General features: G+C 45.0%; 1 protein-coding gene across 2 annotated transcripts in view; it reads right to left on the reverse strand.

The window, feature by feature from the left end:
* The window catches only part of SS18 (SS18 subunit of BAF chromatin remodeling complex), an 844,462-nt gene that overhangs the window by 485,464 nt on the left and 338,894 nt on the right, over nt 1-20,104 (reverse strand). For both annotated transcript variants that reach the window (XM_069620936.1, XM_069620935.1), the window contains exons 5-6: nt 19,149-19,370; nt 1,384-1,551 (exon numbers count right to left, since the gene is read on the reverse strand). In XM_069620936.1, the coding sequence (XP_069477037.1) occupies nt 1,384-1,551; nt 19,149-19,370 (390 nt within the window). The remainder of the gene's footprint in view (nt 1-1,383; nt 1,552-19,148; nt 19,371-20,104) is intronic.

The following is a 20,104-nucleotide window of genomic DNA, read 5'->3' on the forward strand; positions in this document are numbered from 1 at the left end:
TGTCTAGAGAAAATCCTCCCCTGAGCCTAAACCCCGCAAAACTGTAAATCCCTCTAATCAACCTGAGTTGTTCCGCCTGGCAATAAAACCTCTGGTGTGCAAATCAATACCCACCTTGAAAACACTTGCAGCGACTAGTTTTCCACGGTTCAATATGCACCAAAAGCGAATCACAACTCATTTACACTGTGCTCCACTAAGCAAACCCACCTACCAGTGTCCCTTTAAGATCCTGTAGAGCACCTAGATACCATGCAAATGGCTAAGGTGGATGGTATCAATCCCAAAAACAAGTTGCTGACACCACCAAGGGCCAGTGGATGACTGCCAGCAAGACTCGAGCAATAAGACTACTTGCTGTGTGTTGAGATGGATTCATCTTTCCTAACACCAGGGTGTCTGAGAAAATGTAAGTAGAATTCTGTACAAAAAGGGTCAGTGGAAAATCTCTTGCCAGAATCACAGCCTGCAATGAAGTGCCCACATACAAAGTGAACATTGCACGCATGTATCCTGGGCTAAAAAAGATCTGCGTAAAAGAAATACAGATACAAGTTGTGCAAATAACAGATTGCAAACCTGTCACGACGCGTAGCTTCTACACCCCATATCCTGGGGCATAAGGAAGGAAGAAAAACAAGGGGACAAAAATGTAGGCTGCTGGGATGAAAGGACCTGAGCTTGGGGTCAAGATCATGCCTGGGGGAAGATCCTATAAGGGGTGTGGTTAAGCATGCATCTGGATTGTTGCTCCACAAAGATCTGAGTCCCATTGCCCTTCCTGAGGCATACAACCCTAAGTATGGAGGAAAAGGGATGGAACATAGGGGTAAGTGGGATATTTTAGCAGGATAACAAGAGTGTTCGAGAGCAGGCTTTGTTGTTGTTTCAAGAGCTAGTCAGTTTTTTAGTCTGCCCAACAGTGTTACCCCAGGTCGCTAATGTAAAACAGGACATCTGAAAATAGCATTAAAAAAATTCAAATAAGGTCAAGTGATACAAACCTACCTTGAACAGAATACACAGCACACAATACAACAACTCCTAAATAGTGGGTCTCCAATTTAAAACCAAGCCATGTGGCAAAGGACCATAATACTTTAATTTAGTAGAGGAAAAGATCATACCTATAACAAAGAAGTGCTTAGAAGACTTAAGAGTCTATTTTCGACTGTCTGTAACCCAATCTGCCAACCAAAGAATATGGTTTTGTAGTACACTTGGAGCAGTAAACAATTTGCAAACAATTGGTTAGCATCTTCAAAAGCACATGACATGCCATTTCCAGCTCAGAGAAACCTTTTAGGATAGGAATTACATTTGACTGTTGGAATGACAGCAATGAAAGCAAGGAGTATATCTCAAACAGGGTTACTAACATACCCTGCTGCGGTGGTCTGTATTGAGGGATTTGCCTCTGGCCCATCATATGATTTCCTTGGTTAACTTGGCCCATCATTCCCATTGGTGCCTGCTGACCTTGGTAATGCTGGCCTGCACCCGGCTGCATACTGTATTGTTGAGAAGCAGGTTGCTGATGCATCATAGGACCTAAAACAGAAAACAGAATATTTACTCTAATTAGCAATAAAGGCATTTGCTAAATATTGCTTCTTTTAACATACTCAACAGACGGGACACTTCACAGATGGCCAGATGACTAGATGCTTCATGTCATGTTAGTTGACCTGGTCCGGCACTGGTCAGGCTCTGGCCTGGTTGACATCCTTGCTCACTGACCGACCCTCGCAGGACCAACTGGGGTCTTCCCCCTCTTCTATCTCTCTCTCTCTCTCTACTTGTGGTGTTCCCCCAGGGGCTAACCTTTCTCTGCGGCTTTTCAACCACTACCTGGCACTTCTCGCCAACCGAAGCGCTTCATTCTGCTCTAACTTTCAGTGCTATGCGGATGACACCCAACTCTCCTTCAGGCTAATCTCACCCACCTCTGTTCCTCCTCTCATACTAGACGGTCTGGCCGCAATTCAGGAATGGTGTGCCGCCAATGATCTCTGCCTTAATGCCAGTAAGACTGAGATCCTCCTCATCGGGACACCTGTGCCCTCCTTTCCCCCTCTCTCTCCCTGGCCGCCCACTCTGGGCCCTCTTCCTGCTCCTTCCTGTGAGGCTAAGAACCTTGGTGTCACCTTTGACTCCACTCTCTCCTGCTCTCCTCACATCTCCGACATCTCTAAGAAGTCGTACTTTCAGCTGAACCTCCTCAGAGGTATTCTGCCTTTTCTCACTTCCCCGCCAGAAGCTCACTGTCTCTGGAGCCCTGGTCCTCTCTAGGCAGGACCATTGCAACAGCTAATTTTTAAATATGCCTGTCTCTACTCTCCGACCCTTACAACTCTTCCAGAACAGGACTGCAAGTTTTGTCCTTGGCCTCAAGCCCAGGGATTGTACCTCTACAGCGCTGAAATCTCTTTACTGGCTCCGCGGGGCTGCAAGGATCAAGTTCAAGACCCTTTGCATCATCCGCAAGGCTTTTTGGGCCTGGGACCGCACTACCTTCAACTTTCTCTTCCTAAATATCTTACTTCTCAAGCTCTCCGCTCGTCCACCTCCAACTCAGGGTGCCAGACGCTTCTCCAAGCAGAGAGTGGGGGGCAGATCTCTTTCCTCAGCTGGGGCATCCCTCTGGAACAGCCTCCCTGCCTCTATCAAACTTGAGCAGACCCACCTCCGGTTCCGGAAGAAACTCAAGACCTTCCTTTTTCACGTGCCCCTTCTCAAGCTACCCTGCCAACGTCCCCGACTGCTCCACGCACTGATCACCTGACCACCAACTGAACTCGGGCCCAAGCTCCTGCATGTCTAGTTGCCCTGGCACTGCCTTCGGGATGCCACAGCACTTAAGGTTCTGTATCTGCAACCCTACAATCCCTCCTCACTGCACTTAGCCACCCTCTGGCAGCACTTATTGAGTTACCTGCACATACCCTGCCCCCACCTAGCACTTCTCCCCTCCCTCTTCCAAGCACTTGCTGATCTGAATGACAAAAGGCCTTGTACAATCGTCATCGTTTTTTCTGTATTCTGTTTCCCCTCCATGCCTTGTCGCAACTAGAAACACTTGTGTACAAGCCAGTTATAAATGACACATTATATTATCAAATTATCATATCATTTGGTAAGTGCATGTCTGCCTCTGGTGTAGCCCGATTGGCATTTTTTGTCCAGATGTTTTAGGCTACAGCTTTGGTGTGTGGATAGACTGGTGCAACTTATTAGTAAGGGAGACATTTAACAAGGGGCAGAACATGGACTGTGTGTGGTCGCAAACTATACATACAAATTAGACCCTACACATAGTGGACACTACATGTTTTGGCTGTCAGATAAGGTTTTTCTGAAGGCCCTCCCACAGAATCCTCATCTTTAATATTCCCCATCATAACATACGTTTTACTGAGCAGATAAAAGATAGGTTTATCCGCAGGCACTTCTACACCCCATCCCTTAATTCACTTGGGAAAAGGACAGACCAAGAGCACTGTAAAAAAATAAAAAATAAAAGAGAAAAAAAAGACTGAGGCGCAAGCACGGAATATGCCGCCTGCCACCAACAATCAGTTCTTTTCTCAACTTTGAAAGGGCTAGAACACTGTTTGTGCTCCATGTTCCTCGGGCTCTCAAATTATTTTCAAATTCCATTTCCCTCTCAATTCACCATCTGATGACCGGCAAACAGAAAGGCAAGTGGAGCCCTTCATGCCAGCAAATCTTTTGCAGCATAGACTCACATGTACTCTGTCTTGTGTCAGAGACCCCAGCACGCTTAGACTCCCCTGCTGATTTTGTGATTAACTCTCTCCCTTTCACTCCTCACTCCCCTTGTTAGATGGGAAGACACCTTTCTAAGGGTTTTGCGAGTGGGAGCTTCAAGAGTCCAGACACAGTCTAAGGTAAAAATAAATTAAATGCCTGGGAACTTCATGGTCAACGGTTCCACAGGGTCAAACTATTCCTCCTACAGTTAAAATAGGAGACTTGAAATCTCGCGTAAAAACAAGCTCCCGCCCTATCTGTGTAGATATGACCATCTTGGACCTTTCTATGGTGTTGCAGGCTATCCCGCTCTCTAGCCTGTATTTGACCCTGCTCCCTAACACAGACATTCCTAACAGCCGATTAGTGCTACCGAATGTTGATTTACCACTCCCCTCCTACTTTCTGCAAGCAGTCCTGTGCTACAGATGTCAATCTGTCGCTGGCAGCCTAATGTACCTCGCTGACATCCAAACTATCCCTTCTCTGTCTACGGGTTAGTGTTATTATTATTATTATTATTATTATAATAACAACGTGAATAGTACCTTACACTTACTCTGGTTGAGTTAGGATTTCCTCACATGCACACACTCCTCTCTCCTGCTCTACTCTACTAATTCATGCTTGCCGCTCCCTCCTTCTTGATAGCCCTTCAATGTTTCACGCCTCCTGATATTATCTCCACCCTTTGATGTTATTCCAATTCCACTCTACTCCACTGCTACTCCTCTCTGCTACGACGCCCCTCCTCCACACAACTAGTCGGACATCCTCCCTTCACCCTGTACTTTTCACTTAACATTTACAACTTGCACTAACCTCTTTACTTACTCACCACAAACACGAACACTTAAACTGGAGAAACACTTTCACCCTTAGCTGCTCCACGAATCTCCTCCAAAAGCCACTGCCCCCTCCTTCTGGCCTCTTGGTCATAATCCACATCCACCTCTGACCTCACCATAAAAAAGCATATTTCCTGCTTTCTGTCCCTTATGTGCATCACACATACATCCCTGGCCTATCTAGCAGTGTCTTACCCAAAAGGGGCACTTATGTGCGAGGGAAAAAAAATCATAAGAAGTGGGCTAAGCCCTCCCCATTTTCGCCATGGAGGCTCCACGCATACCAAAGATGGTGACATAAGTCCAAGTTTGTGCTCTGGGACCAATTCCCATGGGGTATCCCGGTACGTATGGGGGATGATGGTTCCTTTCCCCATTTTTATCCATGGTGATTTAGGGAAGTGTGACAAGATGCAAGCGTTTGCTGACCTGCTCTGCTGGTCCTGCAACGCAGGTCTCTGATATGTCTGTGCATGGCTGCAGCTGGTCTCCCTCTCTTGGCAGTGTGCTGCTGCGATAGGGTCTCCGTGGGGCTGTGGCTTCTCTTTGTGGCTATTCCTTTTTGTTCTGAGTGGGGGCGCTTATGTTGATTTTCTTGCTTGGCCTTCGCTGTTAGCCTTCTGCATCAGCCTGGGGGTCTCAAAATGTAGAGAGACACTGACCAGTACGAGTCAAGGCTGGAGACAAGGGTCTGCAAACAAACATACTGACACAAAGGTGGGTAACGGGGCCCTCATGGCTGAGCCTGTCTGCAGGAGCAAGGCTAGATCCCTGCCAGTCCTCCCTCCCACCCCTGGCTGAGAGAGGCTCCCATCTCCTCTTGACAGGCCAAGTTACTGGCCTTGTCACAATGTGTTGGAACGTCTTGAAAGGGCTTCGGATTTCCTCCAATCACCCTGAAAAAGCTGCCACAAATAAGCCTGTCAACAATTTCGAAAGTTTAAAAATTCCATCACCTGCTAGATGGCATGACTGAATTAGCTGCTGAAGGGTCAAGATTCGCCTTTGCTGTTCAAGCAAAAGCAATTTCTTCAATAAAGGCAATACCACTCAGGTTGTAGCAGAGTTCCATCATCTCCAGACTCACCCAGGCAGTGGTACAACTCTTTTTCGCCCCCCAAATCAGTCAGAGACCAGAAAGCTGATGCAAAAGCAGGGGAAATACAGGTCTGCTCTATGGTACCATGAGCGTTGGAGTCAACTTATGAGTGATGTCTTTGCTGCTTCCGGCTCACCCACAGTGGGAAGACAGTATGTCAAGGTAATCAGACAGTGGGTGCAACCCAAGTTAGAAGATCACGGCCCAATCAGAGTGGTCCTTGGTTAAACAGGTCTGCTTAACTCGTTTGGAGGTAGCCTTGAATCGTATGGAGAGTGGGAGCCGACAGTGGGATGAGGGCCAGGGGTGGTGCCTCCCTGCCCCTCATATGGATTGAGTTTGCTGGGGCAGACCAGCTTTTGCACTGCAAACGTGGTCTCGGCTGACTGAGCCATGATCACTGACCCCAGCATCTGGCCCAAAGGTGAGTGATGGCTTAGAAGCGCAGCTGGGAGTATGTGGCCCCTAGAGAAGGGCAGAAGAGCTTACAATGGCTTCTGATGGGGGACTCTGCATTTGTGCTGTAACATTCGGGGGTGCAGATGTGTCAACTAAGGCCGAATGAAAGAGGGGCCACTGCACAAGTAAAAAGGACGTGAGGGATTGTTTGCTTTACTCTCCTAAGTGGGACTTTTTACCACCCACGCAGTCCTTCATGCTCCAAGATGGGAACCCTATTTTTATGCTACTGTATTCTTTTGACTTTTAATGGAGTCATGCTTTCCTCCATGTATTTCACTGCAGGCATCTATAATAAATTGTTGTAGCACACAGCACCCTATGTGCAGTGTTGCTGGGGAGTCCCTTGGGCTTCCTTTCCAATTTGTATTACTCTTTCCTGAGAACTACTCTTCTCAAGGATAGTAACTTACCTTTCTTTTTGTGGGATCAGCACACCGCACCTTATTTTATTTAGATTTTATTTGCATTTTCTTTTAAAGCACTCAAACAGCTCGCAGACATCGAGGCGCTGTTACAGGAATTGTTTTTGCGTAATAGTTTTTTGTGTCTTAGTTGCATATTTATAACACGCTTAAATACCGAGCAGTTTCTAAGCGCAGACCCGGGGATGGAACCTGTGTTGCTTCGTGTCGTCTTGCTTCCATGGCGAACATGTTGCAGCTGAGCTATCCTCCCGGGACTTATGTGGAGTGCTGAGGGTCTACACTGTAACTCTTTTCCCAATGCTCCTGTAACTTCTATAGTTACAGTAACAGACAAACCTAAATGGCTAGTGGAGGTGGATACCCTTTTACCTTTTTTTGAGTTACTCACTCAGAGGCTGTTTTCCACAACTGCAGTACAGCAACCATAGGTGACCATTTTCCCAAAATGAAAGAGATAGGTGTGACCAAAGCGCTACACCATAATCAATATTCAGTAATCTTTCATGTACAGTCACATTTAAAATCATTGAGGTCTCGTGTTGTTGCTGTATTTTTTTTTGACTCGGTAGCCAACATATGTATCGAACTGAAACAACAGATCTTCCTTAGGGCTCTCTTAGATTAATGTTAACTAAGTACTCAGAACCAAATCCTCAATTTCGTTAATGTGCTTGCAATAGCAACCAAACATAAATTGAAAATGATCTTGCTAAAGTGTCCTGTATTGGAGAGCCTAAATGCTCACAATGTCTGTCCATGGGCCCGAAGTTGTTCCATATATGGTAATTCTCGTAATCCAATCAATGGTTGACCTCCTATCCAAAAGGTAAGATCACTGGTGATCAGAGGTAGATTGTTGTTGCAACAGTGCAGGTAATCAATTATTCATTTTACTTTGAAGATGGATGTGTTTCAGTACAGCATTACGAAAATTCGACAAACGCAGCATTCCGCTGTGATACAAATCAATGATTTTGAATGTGACTGTACATGAAAGAATACGTAATTATGATTAGGGTGCAGTGCTTTGGTCACACATTCTCTTATTTTTTAATTTGTATTTCGTATTTGTCATTTAAATAGCACTTTACGCCAAGGCGCTGTACAAAACCAATTTACAGTAAAAATGAATGAAAGTAGTGGTACAATAGACAAGAATTAAAAACTACAATGAGAGAAGATACAATTAAGATTGAAGTAAGAACCGGAAGCCTGCTCGGGAGTGGGTGTTGCCATTACTAAAGCGACATCTTTTAGTATATCCTATGGGCGGGCTGACGAAAGAGAGCTCCGATTCCTTTCATGGAATGTCCAGGGCCTCAATTTTCCAGGTAAATGGAGATCAGTGGAGCACAAGCTTAATCAGCTGGAGGGGGACACAGTCTTCCTACAGGAGACTCACCTGCTTCAGGTTGATGAAAAACGGGTTAGATTTAAAAAAGGTTTAAGGGGACATTATTTGACACCTCTGGGGTGGGGGGGAGGGGAAAGAGGGGTAGCAATTCTGTTAAGCGAAAAAGTCCCCCTGACAAGAATTTCAGTCAAGCGTGACCCAGGGGGCAGGTTCATATTGTTGAAGAGTTGGCTGGTGGAACAACCAATCACCTTAATCACAGTTTACTGCTCAAACAGCGCCCAAGATACATTTCCAACAAACCTAATTCCAATGATTCTGGCATTCTCAGAGGGACATCTAATCATAGGTGGTGATTTTAGTGCTGTCCCAGACACAATTGAAGATAAAACACTCCCAATCTCTGGCATTGGCCCTGGTTAGATTATTCAGGGACGGTGGACCCGTGAAGGCTGGCTAATGTGGGGGTCAAGGACTACACACACTTTTCCCACGCACATAAAGGGTTCTCCAGAATTGACCCGTTACTGGCAATCTATCCATGCTTAGACAGGGTAATGATTCATTTCGGGGGCAATCTCGGACCATGCGCCCATATCGGCGGATTTATGCATCCACGGTTCCCCTCCAGCACCGGTGAGGTAATGGAAGCTATGTGACTCCCTATTGTTAGACGCAAAAGTAAAAAGGGAAACTGAGGAAACACTAAAGAACTACTTCTCTGAAAATCTGGGGAAGGACACTCCCATAGGGGTAGTCTGGGATGCCATGAAGGCGGTGGTGCAGGTTTCACTCATAGGTGCTGGAGCTGAGCTACGAAGGGTTTCAAAGATCCTAGGTCCAAACTGGAGGGGATAGTCGCCTCGCTGAAAAAAGACCTACAGGCTCACTGGTCTAGGAAAGGGGAGGGGGCGCTGCGTAAAGCTAGAATAGCGCTGGAGATGCACTGGGCGCATCGATCGGCGAAATCCCTGGCGTACACTAAACAGTTTTACTATAGCAAATCAAATAAGGCTAATCGCATTCTAGCATACAAGCTGAAGAGAATCCACACTAGAAACAACATAGTCTCCCTTAGGGATGGGAAGGGTCAAATTCACTATAATGATCGGGACAAGATGGAGGTGCTTGTTGAGTACCATAAAGCGATCATGTCTGCCCCTCCTACAGTTCGTGTTGGGCTGCCTGAATATCTCGGGGCTAGCAAAACCCAGGACTATAGGTCCAGGCTGAGTGTTTTAGAGGATCCTATCACACAGGGAGAAACGGCTAAGGCCATTAAAACATTGAAATATTCTACCCCTGGCCCGGATGGGTTATCGGCTAAATTGTATAAATCTTTCTCCCATATCTCAGCCCCGCAGCTAACTGCTCTATTCAACTCATTTCTGGACACAGGGACCATCACCAAGTCGATGGCGGAATCGGTAACGGTTCTCTTGCATAAGCCGGGAAAGGATTGTGAGCATCCAGCGTCATATAGACCAATTTCTCTTCTGAATAATGATAGTTAACGCGATTCAAAAGTCTTGCTGCATGTGCACCTGCCTCACATTACAGCCGAAGACCAAACGGGATTTATCCCAGGCAGGGGAACACACGATACTATTAGGCGCACTATAGACCTCATTGAATGCGCAACTAGAACAGGGGAAGCGATGCTGGCGATATCATTAGATGCTCACAAGGCGTGTGATTTAGTTGACTGGGGCTATATTTGGAATACTCTGCAGCACTGGGGCTTTGGTGCGAATTTTATAACTTGGTTCATGGCTCATTTTCAGTTCCCCACCACTCAACTGCGGATGGATGGTACTAGATCTGAAACAAAACTCCAGGGGCACGAGACAAGGCTGCCCCGTCACCACTAATTTTTGCTATTTAAATGGAGACGTTTGCTAACAGGGTCCGGCAAAATTTGGGAATCAGGGGGCTCACTGTGGGAAATCGGGAGTATAAAGTCGCACTATACGCGGACGATGTCCTACTCACAATAAGCAATCCTTCCTCCTCTCTAGCCCCACTTTGGGCAGAAATTGAAGAATTTGGCCTGGTCTCAGGGTTTAGGGTGAACCTTGATAAATCTGAAGCGATGGAATTTAATATCACCAAGCAACAAAAGGCCCTGCCAATCCCATGGGCTACTTCCTCCATAGGGTACCTGGGTGTTCATATCCACAAAGATCCATCTTTAACATACCAGTGCAACTTCCCGCGGCTGTTCGGCGAGTTTAAGCGTGATCTGGAACACTGGAGAATGCAAGAAATTTCTTGGTTCGGCTGCATAGCCTCGGTGAAGATGAATCTGGTCCCCAGGCTGTTATACCACTGTATGGCCCTCCCTGTACCAATTCAAGATAAGAAGCTTCTATCCCTGCAGAGAAATATCCAAAACTTTATCTGGGGGGTGGGGGAAATACCCAGAATAGCAAAGAAAATCCTGCTTCGGGGGAGGGAGCTGGGCAGCCTGGGCGCTCCGGATATATATAGGTACGCAGTAGCGGCGCAGCTTTCACATGTGTTTGCTTGGGTTCTCGCTTCAGATATTCCTCTATGGAGGCACATAGAAGAGGCCTGGAGCCCGGATCCATTGTCGGATCTCCCGCACCTTCTGCCTATTAAAGTCCAAGGCAAGCAGGGCCCCCTAGCGGCTACTAGAAACACGGTGCAAAAATTGAAGACAGCAGCTCGCAGGTTGGGTTGTACATCTTTTGAGCCCACTCACTCCGTTGTGGAACAATCCGGAGTTCACCCCCGGAATCTCCCCACATGGGTTCGCCGCATGGCAGGCTGGAGGGCTTCAGAACTTATCAGATTTCCTGGAAGAGGGTTGTCCCTTATCCTTTGAAAGATGCAAACAGAAATTTGGGGTCCCAGAGTTAGAGAGATTTCATTATACCCAACTCCGGCACTGGTCTTCGAATAGGACAGTGAAGGAAAGGGGGGCAAGTGCCCCAACAGCTTTGGAGCTCAATCTCACATCACCGAAATCAAGGGGGAAGGTATCCACACTCTATAAGTTCTTAGATAGAACAGACCTTTCTAAGAAGGAAAGATACATGTTGGAACAGGAGAGGGAATGCAGAATGGGGAAAGATTTGGTCAAGGCTGCATAAAAGCACCCAATGCGTCACAAACAAGGAAGGCGGTTACAAGATCTGCTATAGCTATTATGCAACGCTGGCTCAACTTAAGTCAATGCAGACATTTCCCCGAACTGCTGGAGAGGCTGTATAGAAAAGGGTACTCTGTTTCATCTTCTCTGGTCTTGACCTATAGCGGAGAAGTACTGGAGGGAAGTTGTGGGTCACATCAAAGAAATCACAGGCCTATCTATCCCATGGTATCCAGTGGTTATTCTCCTTGGTCATACAGGCGGAGGGACATTCCCGATCTCTGGCCATATGGCAAGCGTGTGCATGCACCTTCTCCTAGCCGCAAAAATCGCATTGGCGTGAGTTCGGAAAAGTGCAGAGGGTCCTGTGAGCTCACTATGATGGTTTAAATGCTGGGAATTTGTGGGCGCCGGAAAAATAGTGGCAATGTGCTCCGGGCACTTGTCCCCCTTCACAAACACGTGGGCTCCGTTTATGGACTTGGGGTGAGAGCTGAATATTTTACAGTGAAGGCCCCCACTCACACGCTGGTTGCATGACTGAGGGGTACCGTTCCGCTATCCTAGCGCATGGTGCATATGCTCCTCCGGGCTCAGCGCACCTCCCGGTCCCCCTTTTGGGGGTGATATGGAAATGGGTTTTCTGATTGTAGTTGCTGATGTCTACGATGCTGTTGTTGTTATCATATGTGAAATGCTTAATAAGTATTGTTGAAAAAAAAAAGAAGTAAGCAAGTTTTCAAGACAGCTCGGAAAGTGGGATAAGAGAGAATAGATCGTAAAGAGAGTAGGAGAGCATTCCACTGAAGAGGTGCCAAGAAAGAAAAAGAGCAGAACCGTGAAGATGCACACAGAGGGTGAAGTACAGTTAGAAGATAGTGATATTGAGAGCAAAGAGCACGAGAGGGAAAACAAAAAGAAACAAGAGATGCGAGATAAATAGGAGCAAGTAAGGGACTTTAACACAATAAAGAGGAAATAAAATTTCAGTTGAGAGTGAAAACATAACCAACAAAGAGAAGCCAGTGAGGTAGAAATAGGGTAATGAACAGATACAAGAGACAAATAGAGGAATTAAAAACAGACTTTAGAGGAGCTAGGCGAGAGATAGAGAGAGCAAAGAGAAGTACAGAACTGTAGAATAGTCGTGAAAATATTAAGGAGGAAATTGAAAGATCAGTGGCACTAAAATTTAGAAGAGGTCTAACTTTCCAAATGTTGAAAAGATGGAAGTGACAGGAGCAGATCTAAGAGATGTGATAATCAAAAGAGATTAGTGGCAAGATGAAGCTACAACATTTTGTGTGGTGTCCTCGGGCTAGTGTCGCTTGGTGGGACCGCTGCAGGCTGAACACCCTCGACTATAATTAGAACAGTTAACTCTATGTTACGCCTTAGCTCGAGGCAGTATTAGCCCAAAGAGTGTTGCATTTTCTCAAAATGGCCCCAATCTTCTCTTATTGCAATTTATCGGTCGTTTGTTCCTTCTTGGCCCTTCTTCTACCATTCTAGGTGGGGGTGGGCCCAGAATCATGGAATCCTTTCAGCTTTGTGATACTTGGAAGAACATTACACCCTCACGCTACAGAATTTACATATTACTCGACAGTACATGATATGGCCTCTAGAATAGACAATCTTACTGTTGCAATATATGGTAAGGAATGTCCGACAGATGACTATTCATCCACGTACTTACTCTGACCATTCACCTATCCAGCTGCAGATATGCTTGTAGGAGAGTGTAGGAGACACAGCAGGGGAGTACTTTGTGAAGGTTCACAGCTGGGGCGTTCCAGGACATTCCGATTCTGTAATTGAAAACCCTGCTCATTTTGTTTGAATTTGTCCACAATGCATGTGGCCAAGGAGAAGATTCCAGAGACCGCTCTTTAGGGAACAACAAGTTTGAATGACTGGACGCAAATGGTCCTATGCTGTAAATCCACCAATGGGCTGCAAGTCTCCTCAACAGCAAAGTACTTGACATTCGCTTGGCGCATTAGGTAAAAACTATGTGAATCTGCAGAATTTTAATAATTGTATGCTAATTATTAAATTAATTTAATAAGAACTGGCTTAAGCTGAGGTGGAGACAATTAGACATCTAATCACTGTATGCAATAAGCTGTCCAATTGGTATCAAGGATTTAGTTTCAGATTATAGAATGATTAAGTCTGACCAGTTTTGGAGTACAATTTACATGGCAACTCCTATTATGTATATTGGTGCTGAATTCTATATATGGAAAAGGATCTGGTTAGATTTGGAAAAACCTATACATATAACAACGGGTACATAAAAGTATGTAAAGGCACTAAATTTGTCATCAAATAATGAAAGAACTCTATGGCCTAGTCCGGTCGGAGTATCCATCTGGTATGGAAAGTTGTAAGCAAAGTCTAAGTGTAATTAAATGTAATGAAATAATCTAGGAGACTAATTGTTTTACCAATTGATAAGTATTGTAATTATGGATTTTTAGAGGTAATCCAGAGAGAATGAATTTAGGTAAAGATTTTAATGGAAATTAATATTGTTTGTTCTGATTTATATATGATTATATATGTAATGTTGAATTATATTGTGTACAATGAATTGTGTATATATTGTGTAAACTGTTTAAGGTTTTAATTAACCAAATACACTATAAAAAAAATAACATTATTTAATCTGTTCTGGATTATAGACGGCAGCTGTTTAGGTCAGCTTGTTTTATCATGTTGCCTTGGGCATGCCTAGCTCATACTCCTTTTGTTTTAATATCTGAGTGATAATTATATGGCAAGACATCTATATGTAATGTGAGGAGGCCGGAATGAGACACAGAGGACTCATGTTTTGGCTATAAACCTTTATTGAAAATAAAAGGAAAGGTGTTGGGAAAATACTTCACTATTCCTAATCTAAGAGGGGTTTTCCTACCTAAAGAATTACTAATGATCTGTCCTTTGTCAAGATGTCCACTAATAAGTACATATATTAAAATCAAAAGGAATCAGGATATATAGTCAAGGAGTTTTGCAAGCATTTAATTCCAAAACAGATTTTTCATTTTTTTCACAAACAGTCTTTAAATATTTACAATACTTTTGATAAGCACGAAAGTGACACTGACAGGTGGTATTCTAAAATGGGGGGTACAATTGTGTACCAACCTCTGAAATACTGAGGTAAAATTCCCTATTTAAATGCACAGGCGAGTAACAATTTGGTGAAACAAAAATGGAGGCAGTGCTATCCGGGACTGCTCTCAGTCCAGGTATATGTAAGAGTGTACACAACACTAATTTTCAACAAACAACTGTGGTTAAACAGTTGTGTCACAGATCGACACTGTAGTGTTTTGGCCACGGGGGGCTTGATTGAAGCACGTTGTTGTGGTGGCCTTCATCAGGAAAAACGTGTGGGGTGGTTCTGGTTCTGTCCGTGGGTGTTATCGTCAACTGAGAGTTTGGCGGTTTGGCTGAACTTCGAAGTCTCTCATTTCATCATGGAGGACTGTGGTGTACTATTTTCGTTTCACAGAATTGTTAGACTCACCTGTGCATTTAAATAGGGAATTTTACCTCAATATTTCAGAGGTTGGTACACAATTGTACCCCCCATTTTAGAATACCACCTATCTATGTCACTTTCATGCTTATGGAGAGTATTGTAAATATTTAAAGATTGTTTGCGAAAAAATGAAAAATTGTTTTGAAATTAAATGCTTGCAAAACTTCTTGATTATAGGGTGATCTCACATCCTGATTTCTTTTGATTTTAATGTATGTACCCTCCTGGGCATATCAGTACGCCGCCAGGCGCCCTTTAGATATTTTTTGACTCAGCACTTATAATTATATGTCCTGTGTCCATAATCCTATTCTGGCCCTCGCACTCCCTAATTCTGAGGTGCAGAAGGTAGTGTCTTTGTTGTTTAAAGGTTACATTATGTTAAAAGTTCTTATACCGCGCACTGTCCCCACCTGCCTGGTCCCTTGGCGCTCTGGTAGATCTTTAAGGCAAGAGGGTAAGCGGGGTGTAAGTTAGTAGGACTGAGCAGGAGGAAGAGCAAGGGGGGGCTATGATCTGCTGTTGGCAGCTTCAGTTTAGTTTACACTGTTAACTGAGCATAGGTGTGTTTTTCAGTTGGTAGCCGTCATGTACGGTTGTGTGGTTTGTTTAATTGTTGCACAAATATTCCAATCCAACAGAAAAGTAGAACTCCAACCAAAAAGTTCCAAGCAGACAATGTTCACAGTTACAGGGAGTGACCCCCTTTCCCGGATTCCTTTTCTCAGTATGAAAATGTTTAACACAGGAATGATCAAGTTCCTAATTACCCAAGAGGGCAACTCCTTCCTCTTGGTAATTCCACAGTTCCAGGGAATGACTCCCATCCCGAGGTTTCAGAGACATAATTTCACCAAAATGGCAGGAGTAGCGGAAGTGACATTACATGACCCCCTGGCCTCTGATGACATCACAGAAAGCGATGTGATTTGACCCCACCCCAAAGTGACAAAACAGGAAGCGATGGAACACGACCATTTACCCCTTGACAAGACAGGAAGTGGCATCACATAGCATTGTTTCTAAGTACACTATGAATAATATGGTTACAATATCACTGTAAAGTGATATACATTTCATGCAAGAATGGATTAACATATGTTCGGCAGGAAAAAACATGTTATAACTGCAACATGAGAAAAGCAAAATAAATAGTCCGAAATGGATGCTTATTCTACTCTAAATGCTTTTGAGGATTTTGTCTGCATTGTGAATTTGGAGCCGTTTCACTGGACACGGTCCCCGCTGCCTCGTTCCCTCAGGCGGCAGGATTCCAACTGCCTAGTCTCCCTCTTCACTCTCTAGGTTTGACACTGCACCATTTTCCACGTCGTGCGAGCCCTCATCGATCAGACCAGTGTGAGAGCCAGTCGCAATATCTCCCAGCCTCTGCAGTTTTCTTTCTCCCTTCTCTTGGTGTTCTGTATCCTTGCGTTTCACCTCTTCTTCTCTCTGTCCGTTAGCTGTTGAAATATTAAACTTCCCTTTTCAGCTTCATTTCCCTAGTGAGGGAGCCTCCAGCTTCTATCTGGCACCCTGTTGGTTTCCCAGGGGATCATCCCCTTTTTGGGGGCCACAGCAGTTCCGGTGGTTCCCCCAGCGACCCCCAATCCTCCACAAGGTGTTGGGGTGCAAGAGCTCCCTCTTCTCTCCTCTAGAACAGCAGTCCAAGCCCCTTCTCTTGCAACAAACAAATCCTGAAACCAGGTTCTCCAGGGAGGGCCTCTCACACTTCGTGTCTTTTCTTACTTTTATACTGGCTCTGGTCAATAGGTTATGGGGAAAGACTAGACTGCTCACAGTGGTTTTCATTAGTAGTGAACATAATTTCTCCACACTTCTCCCTCGTCGCAGTACTGATCTTATAATTCTCTTGTGAGTCATTAGGGATCTTTCTCATCAGAGTACTGGGAAAGGGATCTTCATTTAAGTGACTCCTATTCTTCCTCGTCCCAGTACTTTTGAGCAGAATGGTAAGAGAAGTACAATTTATGAGCGTATTAGGGAAGAGGCCATTCCCAGTTGTAGGTAGGGTGTCCAGGGTCCCTTGATTGGTCGTGTGAGGAACCAGAGGGTGTCTCACCCGCTAGTCCCCGGGATCTCTCGATCAATTGGCCAGGGCACCGCCATCCCCTTTGGATTCAGACCCTGGGGGTGGACCAGTGCGGGAGGATCACCTGTGCGAGGGGTCTTCAGGGAGTGAGGGTGAGGCAGCCGATGGTGAGATGCAGTATTCCCCCCTTTTTTTTGTTGGTTCATCTACCCCATCCTATTTTGTTGGATACAAGGTCACAACTCTCCCCGCCCCTTTTTACACAATCACTCGGCCGAGGAAGAGGGTGACAGAGTAACAAGACTAACTCTTATACATCGTACTGGACATGTCCCGTTAATCGGGTCAGGGGAAGTCAGGCACTTCACTTCAAGTGCAAACACCTGATACCAATTAGCTCTCCTCACACAGATAAAAGGCAGAACCTAGAGACACACTCTGAGCAAGATGGAACACGCGTACAAGCAGGACATCCGGGGCGAAGGCAACCTACCTGGAGCAGAGTGACAGACCAAGGGACGGGAGTAGCAGGTCTACAATCCCAAGAGTAAGGTACTGGAGGTTGCTGCCTCTGACAGGCCACGATAGACACATGGAGGAGGCCAGATCTCGCAAGTGAAGACTGCATTGTGTTTCAAGGACATCAGCGACTCTCCCGGGTGAATGGCAGAGTTGGGGAGGCGAGGCCAAGCCTGTGGTACTAACCTTGACTCGTGAATTGGAAATCGTAAAACCAAGAAAGAAACTTACACAGCCGGTGAGTTGGCAAGGGACCTGAGAGACCGGTGTGTGTTAAAGGAAGTTTAAAGTGGCAACATTATATCGCATTATATCGCACGTGAAGGCTGCACGTGTGTGGAGGAGACGCGAAGAAAGGCAGACCTGTGAATGAACTTTTGAAAGGAGGACAGCTGTGAAATCAGCAATACTGAGTAACGGAGTGGTCTGGCAAAAGGAAGTAGCTCACTCGATAGTCTCTGTGAAAGGTACATTGTTTATAACAATGAAGCAAATGAACTGCAAAAGCGAAGTAAGCAAAATTACCTCCTAGAGAAGGGGAGAGTGAAATTTTAACCTTGAACTTTAGTCACGCACATTCGAAAGTCTCCAGCATCCGAAAGTGGTCTGAGCCCGACTGAGGGAGACCTGAAGTGTAATCAGCTTTGAGAAGGGAGCCCCCTTGCAAGTTTTGTTGAACTTTGTTCTGAAAAGGTCTGAGCCCGACAGAGGGGGATCTATGTGAACTTTGCTTAAACATTATTTGGTAGTGGAGAGACTTAAACGTGGAAGGCCAGGCGGGCATAGATCTACGTTTTGGAATGGTTTATTGTGTTGAAACCCCAAGCCAGAGTGTGTCATCCTACAAAGACTACCTTAATCCATGGGCTCTAACATGGGGAGGAGAGCTGATTCAGCTACCTTTATTAACTTGAACACTGATTTTTCCTTTGCATACATTTCCCCTTCATCCACTTTTTGTACAATACATAGGGCAGGCATTAGGTTTTGTTAGCATAGGCCATTGTGATTTGAGGGACTCTCCTAGGACTGTCTTGTTTATCGTTGGACAGTCGAGACTACTCCCATTTTAGTGATAGAACAGAGAAGGAGTTTTTTTAACCCGAGAAACTTCAAAAAAGGTTTTACAAATTGTACCGATTGTGTCCGTGCCATACTTGTGATACCATGCCTGCCCTACAGTGGGGATACCGCGTTACATCTAGCGAGCACACTTTACTCCCATGAGGGTTGTCTACACCCGTATGGTCCTCCCTCGGGCAGCCATACAAAGGGTTGGGATCAGGTAGAAGCTGCCCTTCCCTGGCCACATGGGGAGAGTGTCGACATCGCTATATTTATCCCAGTATTAATCAAACAATGCCCTGCCCCGTATAAACAGATGTTGCAGGATCTTTTACCGTCTGCATTGTATTTCCTGGAGAATTAATTGGTATTTTCATGCATCAATGTTTTTGCAACCACATGGCTTTGTTATTTTTACGATTTTTATACAATTCATGTTTTTAGCCTTGATTTGTTACCTTAAAATGTGTAATGTATTATGTTGTCTGCTTTTATGATATGTTTATATTGAAATAAAGCTGAACTAACACACAGATCAAAGCATAGGAATTTCCCAATTGATATACCACACAAAGCTGGTCATCTTGGCTGCAAGAAAAACACTCAAAACACTGATGCCAAAACAAGAAAACAAATCTGATTTAAACAAGTAGCAAATGCAACTAACTGCAATTAAATCAATCACATCCAGAATTTGATTGATTTACTGTGCACTTCGTAGTTTCCTCACACAGCTACAATGGTTGACAACGTAAGGGAAGTAAACAGGACAAGAAACAAAAAACTAGTAAACAGTAAAAAGTCAGTCGTAAGGAAACCGAAAACATTTGTGCAGGAAACCAGACAAGACAAACATATTGAACTGCTCCAGTTACCTTGGTTTGGTTGCATATTCATGCTTGGTCGAGGACCATAGTTTGCCATGGGCTGTCCTTGGCTCATAGTCATCTGATTCTGCACTGGCACGTTCTGGGATGACGGCACCGGGTGATTATAACCTCCCATAGATCCATGGCTATTTGGAGGCATGTTCATGGAACTGTTGGGCATGTTAAGCTGGTTCGGCCCAGGCCCAGACATAGGCATGTGATTAGGCCCTAAAATAGAAGGCATACTTCATCAAGTCTCCACCATGGAGTTTTCATTTGTAGCAGCCTGCCTTAAAGAAGTGAATATTAAACAGGTGTACAGGAAAATAAAGGAACCGAAGGTACACACTAATTCATGCAAGGTTGCAAACTGCATAACACCACAACAACTGTGGTCAAATGATGTGGTTCAATAGCATGGAAGCAACAGAAACACAAAGTCATTCGTAACATTTTACATTTTGAATTATTAGATTTCCTGATGCTTCTTTTGAAAACCAATAGTATTTAATATCAACCAGCACCCCATGCTACACATTTCTCAACACTACATGTTCTACATATATTACCCTGCCAGTGCAGAGCAGTTTACTAGTTTCATCAAACATGCAATATCAAACCTTGGAAGAGGGATCCAAGAGGGCAAGAAGGACGGCTGAACAGTAACGGGGCTCCACCAGCCCAAAGCCAGATGTCTAAAATGGGCCATCACTTCACCATACAGAGGATACTGCCGTCAGTGTGCATGACACAAACCTCTCTGGAGATGCAGTGTCAGTCCTGACCATCTTTGATGGGGCCTGTGCTTGCACCGAAGGCCCTGCTGCCATCTAGCTGGTGGTGGGCCTTGTGTGAAGCATAACAGATGTCCTGGGTCTGCACTGCATGTCACATTTAGACCATGTGTCTGCTGGCTGGTGTGCAATGGAGACCCAGGCCTGATTTTTCCTCCAGTATCGGAA

The sequence above is a fragment of the Ambystoma mexicanum genome, chromosome 5q (assembly GCF_040938575.1).
Source record: "Ambystoma mexicanum isolate Mex_15411 chromosome 5q, UKY_AmexF1_1, whole genome shotgun sequence".
NCBI lineage: Eukaryota > Metazoa > Chordata > Amphibia > Caudata > Ambystomatidae > Ambystoma > Ambystoma mexicanum.